We start from the raw sequence: 17,030 nt of genomic DNA on the forward strand, positions 1-17,030 counted from the left end.
GATGTTACTGGAGATGAAGTTTCTAGCTCGACTTCTTCACTTTTCAAGCCGAATCTTTCAGTATCTGAATACTATTTTTACGGTTTAATGTCTGTTTATTTTCGCTTGCGCACGGGCCACAATATCCGTTCGTTGCGTTGACGTTGTGAAACTCGGACTCTTCGTTTGTCTGGCAGCTGTCGCTCTGTTCTCCAACTCAAGAGCTCACACTGAACAAAGGTAAGCATGGAGATTCCCCAGGCGTATTTCATGCGAGAATTACCTGCTAATTTCACATCGTATTCCTTTCAGAGAGAGCCTCTCGCCACTCATCCATGGCATTTCGACGATTCCCCCCAACTTGCGTTTTAGAGGTGGAGAGGAAATTTCGCTCGTTTGCAGTCCCCAAACTGACCCGATGTGGCGGCATTCCTCATTTCAAAAGCCTGAAGAAGCTTTCGACTCAAACAATACACGACTCTTACTACGATAAATTGAATCTTCTCTCGTCGGCTGGAGCCTGGATCCGGAAAAGAGACGGGCAGTGGGAAGCCAAAATAAAAAAGGGCGGATCTTTCACAAATTCCAGATTTGAAGAGCTCAACAACGTCGACGATATCTCAGCATACATCAGAGGCGCCACTGCCATCGACGATACTGCAGCACAAAATTTTGGTCTCGATCCCATTGCGGTCTTTTGCACTACGCGTGAATCGTGGATAGCCGACGACGAGTTCCATATTGTGCTCGATACCGTGGACTTTGGTCACCAGGTTGGGGAGGTCGAGCTGCAAAAGTCCTTGGCTGGCGAACCGACTGAGCAGCAGAAACAAGATGAAATGCGAATGATGGATGAGAGGATAGCTGCCTTTATGAAGACGTATGCATGGGCGTTTTCCGCAGGCCAGCCAAAGGGCAAATTGACGGCATATTTTGAGCGTCAGCGGAGAGATTCTGTATGAGAGATGGAAAGGTGCGAAATCACGGGGAAAAGAAAGATGGGATTCTCTGATGTGTGCAACACAATTATGGGCAAGCCATTGTTGACGGAGCCTCCCAACATATCTGCCGTTAGACTGATCGCTAAGGAAGATACTTGGCTAACCATGACTCAAAATTATTCGGCTTGCTAGTACTTTCTCCCTTCAGATGACGAGCCATCAAGATGCGTGCTGCAAAATGCTCTCTTCCCAGTGTCTGTAACCCAACTTAGATGTTGTCGAGATCAGCCTCAAACGCCATTTGATCCTCATCCACTTCCGCCTCAACAGCATTCACAATTGTCTCTTGTTGCTCCTCTTCTTGTCCTCGTTCTGCTTGAATCTGGACAACGGCTGGAGTTTCAGCCATGGTCGTATCCTCAAGAACTTGCTGCTGCTGCGGTGGCTGAGATGGAGCCACAGACATCACCACGGTTGGAGCCATGGTATCCTCTCCACCTAGCATCAGGTTTCTGACGTACAGTAATATTTCTGCACAAAGTTATTCATATAATTGTCATCAGATCATGAGAGTTGACTTGTACATACCATTGCGACTAACCTTGGTTGCCGCCTTCTAGCAAACATGCAAGCGGATGACAGAAAACCGAGGCCGAGAAGAATTCGAACACCCACTAGTTAAATCATACGCCTACAAGGGAAGTAGCTGCTATATCTACATTTCCCTAGTTACTCCTACTATATCTATATTTCTTTAGTAACTGCTATTATATTGGGATTTCTCTAGTACTTGCTGCTATACTTGAATGTCTGTACTTATTTGCTTTGCGGTCTCGCTTTTTCTGACCTCCGCTTGAGAGGGTAATAAGATAGTACCCGAAGCATCTTGATGTGCATAGCCCCCATTTTCAATCAATCCCTCGGGTGTGATATTAACATTGCTTTGAACTATAAAATATGCCCACAGATGTATTACGTATATTAGTACCTACCGGATACCTTCTAATCAAGTCTCTAATACTCACATGCCTGTATCTAGTTACCTGTGGAGACGGACATTACCCAGTACCCTTAACATGAGCATAAAGTGCCGTATGAAAGTTTATATCTGCCTATCCACATAGGCACCCCAAAGGTCAGAAACCAGTAGCAGCTTTCTGGCCACCTTTTTTTACAAAATGACTCCTACTTTTGCTTCCGTCTGTCAAATTGTGCATCCAAAAGAGCAATCAAACAAAACTGTTACCTCTTTGTCATGTTCGAGGTGGTTGTCACAAAGATAATACGGAGTGCTTGCCCCATGGCTGAAATAAGCTCCGAAAGCTAACCCTACACTGGCTTCTCCAAGTTTCCGTAGCTCGACGGCAAAAACCCCATTCTATTGTGGGTTAAATCCGATCAATTACCCCGATCCACCGTCATCCCATAAACACATTATTCTCAATGTTTGAACCGTGAGACAATAGTGATGAAGAATGCTTCCAAAGGATAGAGGAATCATCCCTCTTGATTCTCCTAACGCTGGTTCTCCTAACGCTGATTCTCCTAACGCTGGTTCCCCTAACGCTGGTTCTCCTAACGCAGGTTCTCCTGACGCTGATTCTCCTGACGCTGATTCTCCCGACGTTGATTCATCTCATGTTGAGCGTTTGTAGTCGCCCACCACATGAATAAATCCTGGCTATCCTCCATCAAGCCTTGTCTTATCAACTCGCGGACGGCTCTCTCTGCCTCATCCACGGTAAGTCGAGGCCTCCATCGGCGCCCTACTAATCGGCACCAGCAGCGGGTAGCACCCGAAGAGTCGAAAAACCTGTAGACATTTGCACCTTCATAGAAGCGGCTCCCTAGCAGCATGGTTAGACGCGAAAATACGATTGGTCGGTAAACCCCGTCTTCCATGCCATGTTATAAAATGACGTACCAATAGGCTGCATTCCCCTCATGATGGCTGAACAAACAGTTAGAATATTCTTATCAGAGGCGATTAGAGAGACTTACGGAGTTCTTCAAACTCTTCATCATCGGATTGTACATCATCTTTATCGAGACGCCACCCAAGCAAACGGTGATGGCGAGTATGTGCATATGTCATCTTGGCGCGTGAAAAGGTCGAGGTAGCTTTAGATGTCGATCCATCTAACGCGTTTAATATTGTCGGGGAGAATCCACGGGAGTGGATGAAGGCGGAGAGATCCAGTTGTTATATAGGCAACGGAAAAGTCAATTTGATGGATCGTTGTGGACTTACAACGGTAGAATCCATAAAGTATAAGGCAGGTATGATGAGACAGTATGCAAGGCAGGTTTTGCCATGACTATGCGAATAAAAAGTAAAAGACGGTGCCACATTGACAGAAGGTTTTAGTTGGTCTCATAGCAACTTGATCCGCTGGCGTCGTGATATTTGTAAAAGTACAAGACTCGGCATCACCATTCGTTGAGAGTCGCATTCCTGCCCGTCACAGGTACAGCCAGCTGGAAGAGCTCACCGATATCTCTTCAGCAAGACTTCTGCCGCATCTCCAAATCTCGACTTCATCATGGTCTCACGGACGGTGTCGGCAATATACTCATTCCCCTCCGATGGGCGAACGTCATGGACGCAGTGACTCAGCCCCATTGCAGCGAGCGTGCCTAAAACATGGGCTCGACTCTCTGGCAGATGTTTAATCAGCCAATTCAAGATGCGCAGCTGTGCAGAGAAGCGACCATCTCCAGGTAGAAGCATCGTTCCGGTGGCGCCCAAGATGGAGTCTTCATCGAGCGAATGAGCTGTCGGCTTGGGAGCAGCTCCACTGTTGTCGCTGCTTAATGATCTAATGGGAGATTCGGCTATTCTTGCAGAATTAATGTTCCACGATGCAGCGGTGCTAATGTTGTCGCTTGGTTCTGGAAATATTTGACAAATTCGTGATGGTCCGGGATTGTCAAAGTAGCATCGGCATGTAGAAAAAAAGGGCGCGTTATAAAAGTCAATCGCGTCTGCGGCACGAGCGGCGCCGGCGAGGTTTTTCTGCAGTCGTTCCAAGGTAATCAGGGCCGTTATGTATAGAGCAGCCTCTTGCATCAAAGCAAAAGTATCGGAATTCGCATCAAGATCTTTGTGAGCATCGTTAGTTGGCCCAAAGGGAATATCTAGGCCAATGGTCGTGCCGAGGTTCAACCCATACACGTCTGGGCCTTGGACATGAGAGATGCCAGGCCGGTACGATTCATCGCTGACTCGAAACAATGCCCAATCGAGAATATTCTGCGCTGTGGGGAAGTTATCCAGGGACCAGTGATAGCGCCACGCAATTAGGTCCAAGAGCATGGACTCTAGTTGCGCTTGCAGATCCGAAACTGTGCTTGAGGTTTCCTCACGAATGATGTTCGAATTACCCGCGACCCATTGAGAGCGCTCATTGAGAACTTTGTCAGTCTTTTGGAAGAGGGCGGGAAGACTGGAGATTATGTCGAGAAGCTTGTTTGTGGCAGTCTTCGTCTCGGGACACGCCGACCATGGTACTGTCCTCCACCGCTCCTGATCGAGAAACGTGCCCTGCCTTTGAACCAGCGCATTGGCAAGCTATGGACATTGATCAGCATGGCATTGAGTGCAAGTATCGGGAGTTTGGATTGTCGTGGAAGCTCACCATTGTGAATCTACAAGACTCGAATACGGGTAAAATCGAAGGGTCTTGGAAGTATTCTGGCCCGCAATGTTCTAGAATACGAGCCAGCCCTTGATGGTGAATAAAGCGGAGATCGGAGTCGACAGCAATCTGTGCAGATGCATCGATTAGCGTTTGCAAAATGTCATTTATGCCCCGGCATATATAACAGTCTCCATATATAGAGGTGTGGGAGATGCCACCCAAACGCACCGCATAGGATCCCATGACGGATATGGGCTTGATGAGAGCTGCCAACTCCGATTTGGATGCTGTGATGAGCTTTGCTTGCAACTTCTGGAGAGCTGTGCCGTAGATCCGCTCGCCTTTTCGCTGCAGGCTTTGGACCTGGTGATCTCGACCAAAGATTCCATATGCCAGCGCACGAAGGCTATCATAGCCCAGCTCGTCTCTCTGCTCAGTGAGATGCTGGCGCATCGGGGTATCTTGAAGGAAGATGCTGTGAATGTTGATCCAGCTGTAGGCATCGAAAAAGTAGGAGAAGGCGATGCTGTCGATGAATGGGTCCAGGCTTAGTTGCATGGTCTGGCTGATTAGAGGTTGCGGAAGGTGAGTATCGAGATTCTGTGATTGTGGTGTTGCAGCTGTTGGTGAAGCATCGCCGGTGATCTGTTGCTCCTGGGGTTTCTTCTGTCTACATCTCCCGCCTCGATCAAGGCCATGAAGTTGAGAATTATCGTCATTTTCGGTTGACTCCTTGGTGGGATATGAACCCGATTGGCCTATCTTGACCAAGCTTGAACGGCCAGGCTGTTTGCTCGATCCGACTCCATGGCTTTGGATTCGGAGGATCTTTTCATATCCCAGGCACTCATGCTGAGACTTTTGACACTGACCGCACGACGGCTTCCTCTTGTCGCACTTGATCCGGCGACGACGACATGTATGGCAACTGGCACTGGTTGGCTCTCTTCCCATGTCTCATTGGACTGGATTGAATATTCGCCGAGACTGAAGACAGATTTACACAATGCCACTATCAAATTGATATGGACTTGTTAACTTGGATCACGGGTAGCTGCACAAAGATACATGAGTGAGACTCGCGTCGTCACGTGTTGGGAGGCTTCCGCTCTTTTCCGCTTTTCCGCTTTTCCGCCCCTGTCACTACCTACGTCATAAGCACATGCATCAAGGGTCCAGTCCATTTATCGTCTAGAAACATTGGAACATCGAAGCTGTGAATCAGGTCGAATGCCGTAACATTCTTAATGAAAGCATTATTCAGCGTTTCTCATTTCTTTAATTTGAGGGGCCTTTCGATACCATATGCACACAAGAATGATAACTTCAGCTAGTAGGATCAATAAACTCCGTCTGCAGTCTCAAGGCTGCTGGGTATGAATTGGTCTTGCAAAAGGGTGATTGAATAAGATTGAGGAAACATGAATGCAGCACCAGCCCAAGACTTTATCACTCGCATCAGTCAACACTCCACCCATGGGCCTCATTCCAGAGATGCAGTAAGATACTGTACCCCGATCTAGCTAGCAATCTTATGGAATAGAAAATATGAGTTCACTGCGGATCAATGGTTCGATAGAAGTTGTACGAAGGTTGCTGAAGAGCGATCGCAGTAGCCGCATGCGCCAGAACCCCTACGGACCCCTAGACCCCTAAAACGCCCCTCCATTCAGCACCCGAAATGCAGCTGCCAGACACCAATTGCCCGTTTGGCTCACTTTTGGGGGCCTCTTCAGCGCTGAAAGTGAATTGTCCCCGCTAGAATCGGGCCAAGCCGCAAAAAGTTTCAGAGCGAGATCGTGCTTACAGTCCCATAAGAGCTTCACCTGCATGCATCAACCCATTTCTCTACATCAACATCATCCTCCGTGCAACTGGCCATCGAAACTTGTACTTGAGCGTCTTCTATTCTAACAGAGGCGTTTATCGTGATTTTTTTACAAACCATCATTCGCCAGTTTCGATTTGCTGCGACGTATCTTGTTCACCCAATTACATGTTTCGCCTATCCACGCCAAGCGTCGCCAAAACTTTCCCTCGTTCTTAGCCCTTGACTAATGCACCTTTTCGCCAGAACTTGACATTTATCTCTGCGATAACAACACAACAATGGCTTGCGTTTACGATCTATACGGCTGGGAGGGGCACAGAATTACCAAGCGATGTTTGTGTTTTGTAGCCTTGTTTTGCAAGGCTTTGTAATGAATAAAAAGAATGATGTGATGTCGTTGAGACTAGAGTCAAGTGGCTCAAGTTGATAGATCTGGAGATATAAGACCAGAGACAATCGTTGTCATCAGCATCAGTCTCATAATAACACAGCGCATCATTTCATCAACAGCAACATCTCACTCTCACTTTTCTCAACCAACAATCACAATGAAGGAACACATTGTCCGCTACGCTGGTCTGACTGCCGCTCTCGAGCGCGTCGACTTCAGCGGCAAGACTGTCCTCATCACTGGTGGTGGCCACGGAATGGGCATCAACATGTCCGAGTCTTTTGCTGCTCGCAACGCTGCCAATGTCATCATTGTCGGTCGTAACGAGGCCCGTGTCCAAGCAACCGCTGCCAAGCTCACCGAAAAGTTCCCCCACACCAAGTTCACCCCCTTTGGCGCCGACATCTCCTCCAGAGACGACATCAAGAGGCTCTTCGACAGCATCGATGCCCCCATTGACTATCTTGTGAATAACGCGGGATTTATGGCTCAACCTGGGCCGTTTCAACAAGCCGATCTTGACGAGTGGTGGTCTGGCTACACCATCAACGTCTTCGGAACCGTCAACGTCACCCAGAGCTACCTCAAGCATCGTGCTGCCAAGGGTGCCAGCACCCCCGGCGTTGTCATTACTCTCAACACCATCGCCGCGTATGAGTTTGATCTCCCCGGTCTCACATCCTACGGTTCTACCAAGGCTGCTCTTGCCCGCTTGATGGAGCTGATCGCCGTCGATGTCCCCAAGGATGTCGCCCGTTTCATCTCTGTCCACCCGGGTGCGGTTGCCACCGACATGGGACACAAAGCTGGTGTCATTGAGTCTCTGACGGTCACCGAGGCTTCTCTCACCGGTGACTTTACCGCCTGGTTGGCTTCTGATGAGGCTAGCTTCTTGGGCGGACGCTTCGTCTGGGTCAACTGGGATGTTGATGAGCTCCTTGCCCACAAGCAGGAGATTCTTGACAAGAACATGTACAAGACTGCCCTTGCTGGTGCCGAGACCAACCCCTTTAAATAAATTATTGTATAAAAGCATACTTGTCTAGCGAGCATAGCATCAACGCCGGTAGATAGGAGGAGTTGTAGTTTTAGACCAATAGAATTAGAGTTACGGGCGCCATAGATATAGAATTTAAAATAGTATCAAACTTGAACTATATTGCAAATGTGTTTTCCAGCTCTCTCTCCTAAGCATGTTACCGACACTTGTCTTGGACTTGAGTCTCTCTATACCTACCGATTGCTTTGTAACAACGCCAGCTAGCAAACAAATAAGAAAATAGAACAGCCAATAGGAGATAATCAGGGGCATCTTAACAAGAACCTCCACTAGCCCCCACTTTGGTCTCGAAGGGAGCCATGCTAGTCTTCTCCCCTGGAACCAATAACGCATGCACTATTACCCGAAATCAGTTGAAGAACGGGCTTACGGGACATTGAACCAATGCGAAGTGATACTCTATTTATAGCTAATTCTGAGTAATATTTGATACTGGGGTCTTCTTGGAAAAGTAAAGGAAGGTTTCCCAGGAGAAGACAACTCTGGTGGTAGCAAGTAACTAGCAGCAATAAGACATAACCTTGGTGTAGAATCACTCTCGTCGTGATTATCTCTGGAATATCTTTCTATTCTGTTCAAACCATTATTGTATTACAGTAGTTAACATAGGCGGGAAACTGTCTCATGGACAGAGCACTCCTGTTGGCTCAAATATCAGAAGCCAATCAAACTACCTATACTCCGAGGTGCCTCAGCTACACGTTGCCTGCCCGTCTATCTGGTTTCATGACATGCCTCATATGTAAGCAACTGACATATACGAGTTAGATACGCTGCCTCCTATGAAAGAACGACGGACATCTCGCATTCGTATTACTCCGCATCCACCATGGAGCATGTGCAGCATCTAAGGCATCCCAACCACGGTAGCCAAATCGACGCCGCCGCATTTGCCGATGCACGATCTACGTAGTTTCTCTTAGTCGATATTGGTGACAATGGAAATGACACCAGCGCTTTCCTATATTCATATGCAGATGCTGCTTTAGCTAGCCTATACTGATCACGTTTAAAGTATCGAGAGTAATGTCCCGAGTGTCCTTGTGAGGAGTGAATTTTTTGGGCAAACATGACTCGCCAGCGGACTTCACTCCGCCGGTCAAATGATGTAAAACCCTCCTTTCAACAACCGGGTTTTATAAGACAAATAAATGGGCGTTGAGATCTTGCCCGCAGAGTGTCATACCAGATCCATGTAGATGGAGCTGTTAGCCATTCTAGCGGATTACATAGGCGGAACTAGCAGGAAAATATCTCACTATATTGTTTTCAAAGCCCGTCTATTTCTCATTTCATTCCCGTCTTTCGCAGAGCAATATACATGTAAACCAGCCAAATCCTCCTTGTCCCCCGCAGGCCCTCGCCCAACAAAGCAAAAGCCGGCCCATCTCTTGCTCCCGACCGAGCGGGCGGACAAGGTTGGGCTGGAAGTTTTTCGCGAGGATTTAAAGCCACAGGAGGCCAGCCAACCCCGGCCCCCAGCCCGATGCGGCCTAGCAGGCTGCTTAATATAGCATCAAAAACGTGCCAGCGTGGGAGCCATTCGCTCGGGAGAAGCAATCCCCACCGGCTACTGCTCCTCTGGGCTCCTCTGGGACGCTTGTCATGGAGTTGCTGGGAGCAGGCTGAATCCACTCGCCGCGTGCTCATGTGCAGCAGCAAGATGGGCTAGTCAACAGATCGGGAAGAAAATCGTTCCTTGGCCTACCCAGAGTTGTGCCGCGTCTGGATCCAGCTTATGGGATTGGGCATGGCGGCCTCTTGTTTGCTATCAGATGGTATTTGGTATTTGGAATTTCGGAGTCTCGGCATCGAAACGACTTGGCTGGATGATGGTACAAAAGGGCGTTGGCAGCGCGTCCATCTTATAGCCGGATCCTCGATCTAAGCCAAGAGCAAAGAGATAAAAGCGGCAGCATATTCCAGTTTTGAATTGTTTGATATACTCAATTCCACTCCTTCACAGTTACAATGCGTGCTACGACTCTCGCTACTGCCGCCGTCGTGGCGCTGGCTTCCCACGCCAATGCAGACACCATCCGCATCGATGTTGGACAAAACAATGCTTTGGCCTTTTCCCCCGACAGTGTAACGGCAAAGGTCGGAGATATCCTCGACTTTCATTTCCACGCCATTAACCATTCCGTTGTGATGGGCGACTTTGACACCCCTTGTGCTCCGGCCAAGACGGGTGGCTTCTTCTCCGGCTTCATGCCTGTTTCTGGCAGTGGAGAGGCGGTACGTTGAATTCTACATATTTTCAGGCCATTGCTGTGTTTTCCAACAATTTCTCATTGGAAATACACCCCGTTCACATGTCTCTGTATTTATATGCGTTAGACCCTCAGCTAATAGTGCTTCATAGGACGAGAGCTTCCAAGTCAAGGTCAACTCGACCGACCCCATCTTCTTCTACTGCGCACAAAACACATTCTCGCACTGCAAATCGGGAATGAGCGGAGTGGTCAATGGTCCCAGTTCCGGCAATACTCTTGCAGCTTACCAGAGTGCCGCCAAGAACGTTAAGAGCGCTTCAAACCCTGCCTCTGTCTTTGGTGGCTCACTTGTCGCCGACTCAACCAGCTCCCCGACGACCTCTGCTGCTGCCGCCGCCACGACCTCTTGCACTGTCAGCAGCAACTCTGGCGGTGGCAATGGCTACAAGCGATCCAACACTTGCACTTCCGGTGCAGGCTCTGTCCAGGTTTCCCTTGGCATTGTTGCTGCTTTCACTTTCGGCATGGCCATCCTGATGTCCTAGATTGGTTTACAGATGGAATAGGAATTCCCTTTCCACGTTTGGATACCCAGATTAACGTTCTATTTGTACATGATATAAACGTAATGAATAATTGACCACCTATACACGATGCCTATAATGCAAGTCTCCTGATAATGTGAACCATGTTTCGACATCGAGGTTTACTACACGCGCGTGAATGTCTTCACACATAAATTATTTACCCCTGATCATTTAACACTAAGGATAGCTCTCTAGCTTTTATGCTGTTACGTGTACTTGCGTGAGACTAGGTACCAGAGACTGGAAGGTTGTAGATAGAGATATTAGTAGAAGATAGTAGTAGAAGAGATTGTTCCTAGAATAATGTAGCTATTCTATTATATGCTGCTCACATCATCAGATAATAGTTAGTAGCCTGGATGTGAGTGGCAAAAACGTCTAATTATTGCAAGAAAAAGTCAGTGTCGAATCACCATATCGGTGAACGTTAAAGAAACTAAGAATGATATCATGTACCAGCATCTTCACCCATTGACCTACACGTTTGCTACTCTCGGTAAGTTGTTTATAACATATATACAAAATAATAATTACAAACCGGCTGCAATCTGCTTTTGGAAATTTCCATTCTTCACAGCCAGCTGAGCCTCCCAAAGCATAGCGCCACCATAGTTGGGAAGGTTCATGTTCTTCACATCCTGAAGAGAGCTGACCAAAGTGTCGGCATCAACGTAACCCTGGTCTCCATCAGCCCCGCTAGCCAAAGCCCCGATAAACAGGGTAGCATTGCCAATGCCGCTGCTCCATGTCTGAACAGAGTTCTTAAAGTCAGACTGCGCAATGTTGCAGTCGCCGTTGTTGTAGAACTGAACCCAGACGTAGTCGAGCTCCTTGCAAACATCAAGAGGCTCTGAAGCGTCGGGGAATGGGCACTGGGGTGCGGCCGTGAGGTAGTAAGTCTTGCTGGTGTCCGACTGGAAGTTGGATCTGAAGCGTTGTGTCATGGCCAAGTAGCCGGTAGAGTCGCCAGATTCGTTATCTGAATAATGTTAGTCATGTTATCCTTCCCTTATTACACTGGTTCAGATTACATACCCAAGTCAAAGCCATCGAGTTTGACATCGCCAAAAGGACGAAGCTCAGCGTTTTCAGTACCGCCACCAAACAGGTTCCAGAGAGTATCGGCAATCTTCTCTCCGTCGGAGTCCGATTGGAGAGTGACATCAGCATCAGCACCACCAAGGCTGAGAATAACTAGCTTTCCGGCAGACTGGCACTGCTTGATAGCATCTACAATGCCACTGCCATCCTTGAGCCCAGTCGCGCCAGCGCTCTGCTGAGCATCAGATGAGTTATCCAAGCCGCTCATGCTGATTTCAGGCCAGCCACCGGCAGCAAAGAACCTGTTAAGGAAGGCCAGGTTCACAATGCCGTAAGAGTCATCCGAGCAGACGTCGCTGAGAGTTGTGCTGTCATCTTCAGCACCCCAGTAGATGACCAAACGAGCGTTGCCAGCGTCAACAGCACGCTTGGCAGGCAGTGCGTTTGAAAGGGAAGCCAAAAGGCCAGTAATGGCGACTGCGTTGCGAACAAACATTTTGTAAAGAAGGTTGAAGTTAAGATCAAAGAAAGGAATGAATAATGTGTATGTACAACTTGGGATGCCTATAAGAACGGCAAAAAGAATGTGATATATACAATCCTGGAAGGGATGTTGTTGTCCGATGGAGTATGATGAGCAATTACATGTCGTTGGGCTGTGTACGATGTTATATAGATATCCATTGTTCTTCACTTTTGCAGAATCTGAGTCTCGTTGCTAGACGAATTAACGCTACTTGGCAGGTGCCATCTAGAATTCGCAATCCACAACTACGATACGCCAAATAAAGGATGAAAATGCAGATCCGGAGATTCTTAAGGCACGGGTGCTACAAGCTTAGCAACTTGAGTTGTCGATCTTTCCTCGTATAAGCGCGGACCTGACGCTAAAACGCAGCCGTGTTGTTAGAATGAAACGCGCAATGATATTGTCGCTGTTGAACTACGAGCTGTTCTTTGTTGGAGGACGGAATGGCAAGACAATGGTCGAATGGAATCGGCCCTATGGCAGATGCGACTGACGATCACGGAAAAATTGCATCGTGTTGTAGATGTGACTTGTCTTGTGTCTCTCCAACGCCTTGAAGGTTACATCTCGATGCTCGATACGAGGGAGATATTATAGATGCAATATGTTCTGATTATCGATACCACCATCGAGAAGCTCATATTGACATCTTCTTGGCAGTCATATTCTGGCATTGGGCCTTTTGAGTTGAAGCTGGAATACCGTGCAATTTAGTGACAGTATCGTCTTTTCTAGTGGTGTCTTTACTGGAGGGATAGGGCTTACACCTGTTAATGCCAATTGCCTTATTAGGAAGGTAACGTCTCCAGAGGTCCACCACGGACTCCGCGGTGCCTGTGACAAGAATCCGTTTGCCGCTGTTTCAAGGTGTTCAGCTTACGAATAACTGAAATGATACCGCCTAAAGAGGATCCAGGTAGTGTTTTTGTAGAAAGATCTACATAAAATGCCCCTGAAGGCCGTGGTTTGACAGCAACAGACCCGGAGCAATTAGCTAAAGTTGTAGAATTAACGCGACCGAAAGCCGGGCATTGTAAGTACATCTCGTATCATGTTTCATAATCACTCTTCTCGAATGATTTGAGTCCCCCCTCCGTCAATTCTCACATTTTATTGAAGCTCAGCCCAGTTTACACAATTCAATGCTCTTTTAGAAACGTAAAGACAGTTATATAACACGATGGCTGGCTACCTCGATTACACTTTTACCCAACGCATTGCAGTGTGACACTCTTACTAGTGTCGGCGTTGGTACCGCCATTCTCCAACAGAGCAAAGGTATAAGATCCCTTTTCCAGCTCCCACTTATTCGCTCGGTTCAAAATCATCAAATATCTGTCAACCTCTAGCTCAATGGAGACAGTCCTCTTCTCGCCAGCATTCAGATACACTCGTTGGAAGCCCACAAGCTGTTTGACTGGCTGAGTGACCGTTGACACACGGCCTAGTAAGTAAATTTGGGCAACATAGCTGCCAGAAACAGAGCCAGTGTTCTGAACGGTTACTGAGAAGGTGATCCAATCACCACCGCCAAAACTCTGGCCATTAGCCCGAGCATCGATGTTGGATCTCTTTGAGCCTGAACCTTTGACGGATGCAGTGGGAGAAGTAGTCGAAAAGGTGGTGTAAGATAAGCCATACCCAAATGGATATGTGGGATCCGACGGAATGTCGAGATACTGTGCTGCTCGAGCAGATGGCTTGTAATTGTAATAAGCTGGAATCTGGCCAACCGAATACGGTACGGAGATTGGCACACGACCTCCGGGATTGAAGGCTCCAAAGAGTACGTCTGCAATCGCTTGTCCTCCAGCCTGTCCACCAAAGAATGTGCTCAACACGGCAGATGACTGCTCGTAATGATCAGGGATGGCAAATGGTCTTCCACCCTCAAGCACCAAGATTACTGGCTTCCCAAGTGCGTAAATCTTCTTGGCTAACGCATCTTGACTGGGCGCAAGGTCCAACGTTCCGCGATCGCCGCTTTCACCATCACTATTCCAGGCAGCTCCCACGGCAAGGACGATGACATCGCTGTCTTTTGCAACTGAGATTGCTTGGTCGAGGGCGTCGCCGTTGGGTGATACCAAGTTCCACCAGAAAATGAGCTGTGAGTTTACCGAGTTGACATTTGCCGTCTTCTTGTAGTTGTTCCATGACTGAAATTCGATGCGGACTTGATGCTTGGCGCCCTTCTTGAACGTAAACGTTACACCATCTTGAGGCGGGATAGAGTGATTCTGTTGCGTCCACCCGTAGCCTTCAATGGTTCCAATAACGTTTCCTTGGGGGCCGTAGCCCTTGGTCGCAATCAACTTGCCGTCAACATAGAGCTTTGATGTGCTGTTTGGCCCAATCGCGACTCCGATCCATCCGTTCACGTCTAAATCAGTGGGCGATTCGAGTTGACCTTCCCAGACAGCGCTAAAGTTGTTGGAAGACAGCCCCGGTGGTGGGTATAGACCCCAGTCTTGGGCCGGAACCTCCGATCTTGTTGCTTTTGGGGAGGTGAAGTTTGTCTCACCGTAGTACGTCGCCTTGAGGCCACCAGTCTTCCCGTTGGATGACAAAAGATACCCTGGGACCACATACTGGTTGTTGTATTCCCAGCTGTTGGTGCCCCAACTGGATGTAATTTGCACTCTAGAGTGACTGGTCTTCTTCACATGGCCCAACATGCCTTGACGGAGTGTGTCTGCATACTTGGCAGGATACTGTCCGAGAGCGCCGGAATAATCTCCCAAGTTGATCGTGTCGGCAAACGGGCCAATCAGTGCAATTTTGGTGTTTGATGATGAGCTCAATGGAAGTGTGCCGTTGTCATTCTTGAGCAATACGATGCTCTTGTGTGCTGCTTCGAGTGCAACATCTTGGTGGCTGGCCACGATGGCAAGCGGATCAATGTGTTCAGGAATGTAGGCATTCTTAAATAGGCCGAGGTCCCATTTGAGGCCCAAGATTTTCCCAACGTGCGATTGGAGCGTCTTGAGAGGCACAGTTCCATTGGCTACAAGATCTTTGGTGATCTGTTGATGGTCAGTAATCCATCAATTCAGGAGACTCAAAGGGAACTTACAGTCAGGTAGGAGTCCAAATCCCAATCATAAAAGTCAATCATGCCGCCAGCATTAAACCATTGCTGCATTGCATCCGCTTGGGAGTTTGCCACTTTGTGCTGTGTGAGAATGTTTCTCATGCAAGTATCATCTGCCAGAGTAAACCCGTCAAAATTCCAGTCTTCTAGAGCCTGATACAACATTGGGTGGACCGCTGCAGGGATTCCATCAATCTCGTTGTATGCCCTAGGCGAGGTTAGCTTTGTCTCGATATATAAATCACAATCCATACATCATTGCTCCTCTGGCTCCTCCTAGCTCGTAATTGGCTTTGAAAGGGACCAGAAGATCTTCCATGATTTGTCGGGTTCCAAGACCTGTGAATGGAGCTGTGTTATGACCAGCTTGAGCGGCGCCATGAGCAGCAAAGTGCTAGTTCGTCTTAGTGAGAGTCATAACAAAGTAATTGTAGATCATACCTTCATGATTGGGTAGACCGCATCAGGATCTGACCACGACTTGTTCTTGGATAAGCCAGAAGAGTAAGCAACGCCGATATGCGACGTGAGAACTTTATCTTCTCCAAATCCCTCTAGACGATGGTGAGTTAACGCTGGGAAGTTGCTGGTGTCTAGCTTACGAACCTTGAACCCTTCCCCAGCGAGGATCATGGGCGAGATCAAGAACTGGTGAGAAACAACCGTGTATTCCAATTGACCTTGCTTCCGTTCCTATGGCCCGTCCAACACGGTACACGATGTCGGTGTCAAATGAAGCCGCCATGGCAATATTCTGCGGAAATAACGATTGCTTGAACGATCCCACGCCATGGAGACATTCTTCAACGAGCATCATGGGAATTTTGATGTGCGATTTGTCCAATTGGAGCTTTTGAACGGTGTTGAAGAATGACTTGTTCATGGGATACCTGGTCCAATGTAAGATTCGGCGATTGCGTTTTGGTGGAAGTGTACAAACCAATCATGAATTACGCCGATGGGAGATGTCGGACTTAGATGCATCGTTTGCTCTATGGCTCATCAGTTGTGCTCTCCATTAAAAGCTGGTTTGGAAATTACCGTATAGTTCATTATGGGAATCTTTTCCAACAATGTCATCTCCAAACATGAGATGCAGCTGCAAGACTACCATATCGTTATTATGCAATGCCATGATCGTTTTTCCACCATCTAAGACTCACCCAGATCGCTCACTGTCATCTTTGATATCAAAGAGTCAATGAATTGATCTTTATTCGTCGGTTTATTTGCCGCTCCATCATTGCTTCGCTTGGCTAGCCCTTCAAAGTTCAAAAAACCGGCGTCAACATGAGAGGCGACCGAAATCGCCAGCAAAGCTACTGCCTTCCACTGCTTGAGCAGCATATTGAATCAATTGCTGCATTTGCTAGGCTACTCTACAGAGACCAGCTTGGAAGTCCAATTCTTCTTTTCGTCACATTTTATACTTGTGGAATGTCTGAAGCTCATACGATGTCCGCCAATGGCACATTCCCAATTGAATGAGGGGCTTGAATGGGGGATCGACAATCCGATCAACAATGCGGGGAGGTGTCCGATCGGTGTTTATGGCTAAATTGAATCGCAGTTCCGGGTCAGATGTGCATTCACAATACTACCCTATCCAGGGATCTATTATCCTACGGAATATTTCTCGTCAAGTCAAATGCCGTGATTGATCTCCACCTCGTTCGATGAGCCGATTGCAAACAAGGTTATGTCAAACGGAAATACGAAT

The 17,030-nt window shown here is 47.9% G+C and overlaps 8 protein-coding genes across 8 annotated transcripts; 3 read left to right on the forward strand and 5 right to left on the reverse strand.

Annotated features, from left to right (window-relative positions):
- Nucleotides 1-314: 314 nt before the first annotated feature.
- Nucleotides 315-941, forward strand: T069G_02409 (CYTH domain-containing protein; the record flags this gene model as incomplete). Its single annotated transcript, XM_056169619.1, has 1 exon — nucleotides 315-941. The coding sequence occupies one exon, from the start codon at nucleotides 315-317 to the stop codon at nucleotides 939-941; it is 627 nt and encodes a 208-aa protein (XP_056030511.1).
- A 247-nt stretch (nucleotides 942-1,188) lies between these two features.
- On the reverse strand, nucleotides 1,189-1,404 carry T069G_02410 (uncharacterized protein; the record flags this gene model as incomplete). The annotated part of the gene is made up of 1 exon (XM_056169620.1): nucleotides 1,189-1,404. The coding sequence occupies one exon, from the start codon at nucleotides 1,402-1,404 to the stop codon at nucleotides 1,189-1,191; it is 216 nt and encodes a 71-aa protein (XP_056030512.1).
- A 1,091-nt stretch (nucleotides 1,405-2,495) lies between these two features.
- T069G_02411 (uncharacterized protein) lies at nucleotides 2,496-3,015 on the reverse strand (the record flags this gene model as incomplete). The annotated part of the gene is made up of 3 exons (XM_056169621.1): nucleotides 2,496-2,767; nucleotides 2,845-2,871; nucleotides 2,922-3,015. 3 exons carry the CDS (start codon nucleotides 3,013-3,015, stop codon nucleotides 2,496-2,498), a joined length of 393 nt encoding a protein of 130 aa, XP_056030513.1.
- A 393-nt stretch (nucleotides 3,016-3,408) lies between these two features.
- On the reverse strand, nucleotides 3,409-5,515 carry T069G_02412 (fungal zn(2)-Cys(6) binuclear cluster domain-containing protein; the record flags this gene model as incomplete). The annotated part of the gene is made up of 3 exons (XM_056169622.1): nucleotides 3,409-4,491; nucleotides 4,559-4,687; nucleotides 4,790-5,515. The coding sequence occupies 3 exons, from the start codon at nucleotides 5,513-5,515 to the stop codon at nucleotides 3,409-3,411; spliced, it is 1,938 nt and encodes a 645-aa protein (XP_056030514.1).
- A 1,425-nt stretch (nucleotides 5,516-6,940) lies between these two features.
- T069G_02413 (short chain dehydrogenase domain-containing protein) lies at nucleotides 6,941-7,801 on the forward strand (the record flags this gene model as incomplete). Its single annotated transcript, XM_056169623.1, has 1 exon — nucleotides 6,941-7,801. The coding sequence occupies one exon, from the start codon at nucleotides 6,941-6,943 to the stop codon at nucleotides 7,799-7,801; it is 861 nt and encodes a 286-aa protein (XP_056030515.1).
- A 2,013-nt stretch (nucleotides 7,802-9,814) lies between these two features.
- Nucleotides 9,815-10,604, forward strand: T069G_02414 (uncharacterized protein; the record flags this gene model as incomplete). Its single annotated transcript, XM_056169624.1, has 3 exons — nucleotides 9,815-10,081; nucleotides 10,209-10,491; nucleotides 10,537-10,604. The coding sequence occupies 3 exons, from the start codon at nucleotides 9,815-9,817 to the stop codon at nucleotides 10,602-10,604; spliced, it is 618 nt and encodes a 205-aa protein (XP_056030516.1).
- A 572-nt stretch (nucleotides 10,605-11,176) lies between these two features.
- On the reverse strand, nucleotides 11,177-12,183 carry T069G_02415 (glycosyl hydrolases family 18 domain-containing protein; the record flags this gene model as incomplete). Its single annotated transcript, XM_056169625.1, has 2 exons — nucleotides 11,177-11,625; nucleotides 11,682-12,183. The coding sequence occupies 2 exons, from the start codon at nucleotides 12,181-12,183 to the stop codon at nucleotides 11,177-11,179; spliced, it is 951 nt and encodes a 316-aa protein (XP_056030517.1).
- A 1,238-nt stretch (nucleotides 12,184-13,421) lies between these two features.
- T069G_02416 (fibronectin type III-like domain-containing protein) lies at nucleotides 13,422-16,657 on the reverse strand (the record flags this gene model as incomplete). Its single annotated transcript, XM_056169626.1, has 10 exons — nucleotides 13,422-13,720; nucleotides 13,802-14,476; nucleotides 14,537-15,242; nucleotides 15,293-15,518; nucleotides 15,565-15,704; nucleotides 15,752-15,864; nucleotides 15,917-16,200; nucleotides 16,251-16,302; nucleotides 16,352-16,417; nucleotides 16,474-16,657. 10 exons carry the CDS (start codon nucleotides 16,655-16,657, stop codon nucleotides 13,422-13,424), a joined length of 2,745 nt encoding a protein of 914 aa, XP_056030518.1.
- Between the last annotated feature and the right edge of the window lie 373 nt (nucleotides 16,658-17,030).

The sequence above is a fragment of the Trichoderma breve genome, chromosome 2 (assembly GCF_028502605.1).
Source record: "Trichoderma breve strain T069 chromosome 2, whole genome shotgun sequence".
NCBI classification, from domain to species: domain Eukaryota; kingdom Fungi; phylum Ascomycota; class Sordariomycetes; order Hypocreales; family Hypocreaceae; genus Trichoderma; species Trichoderma breve.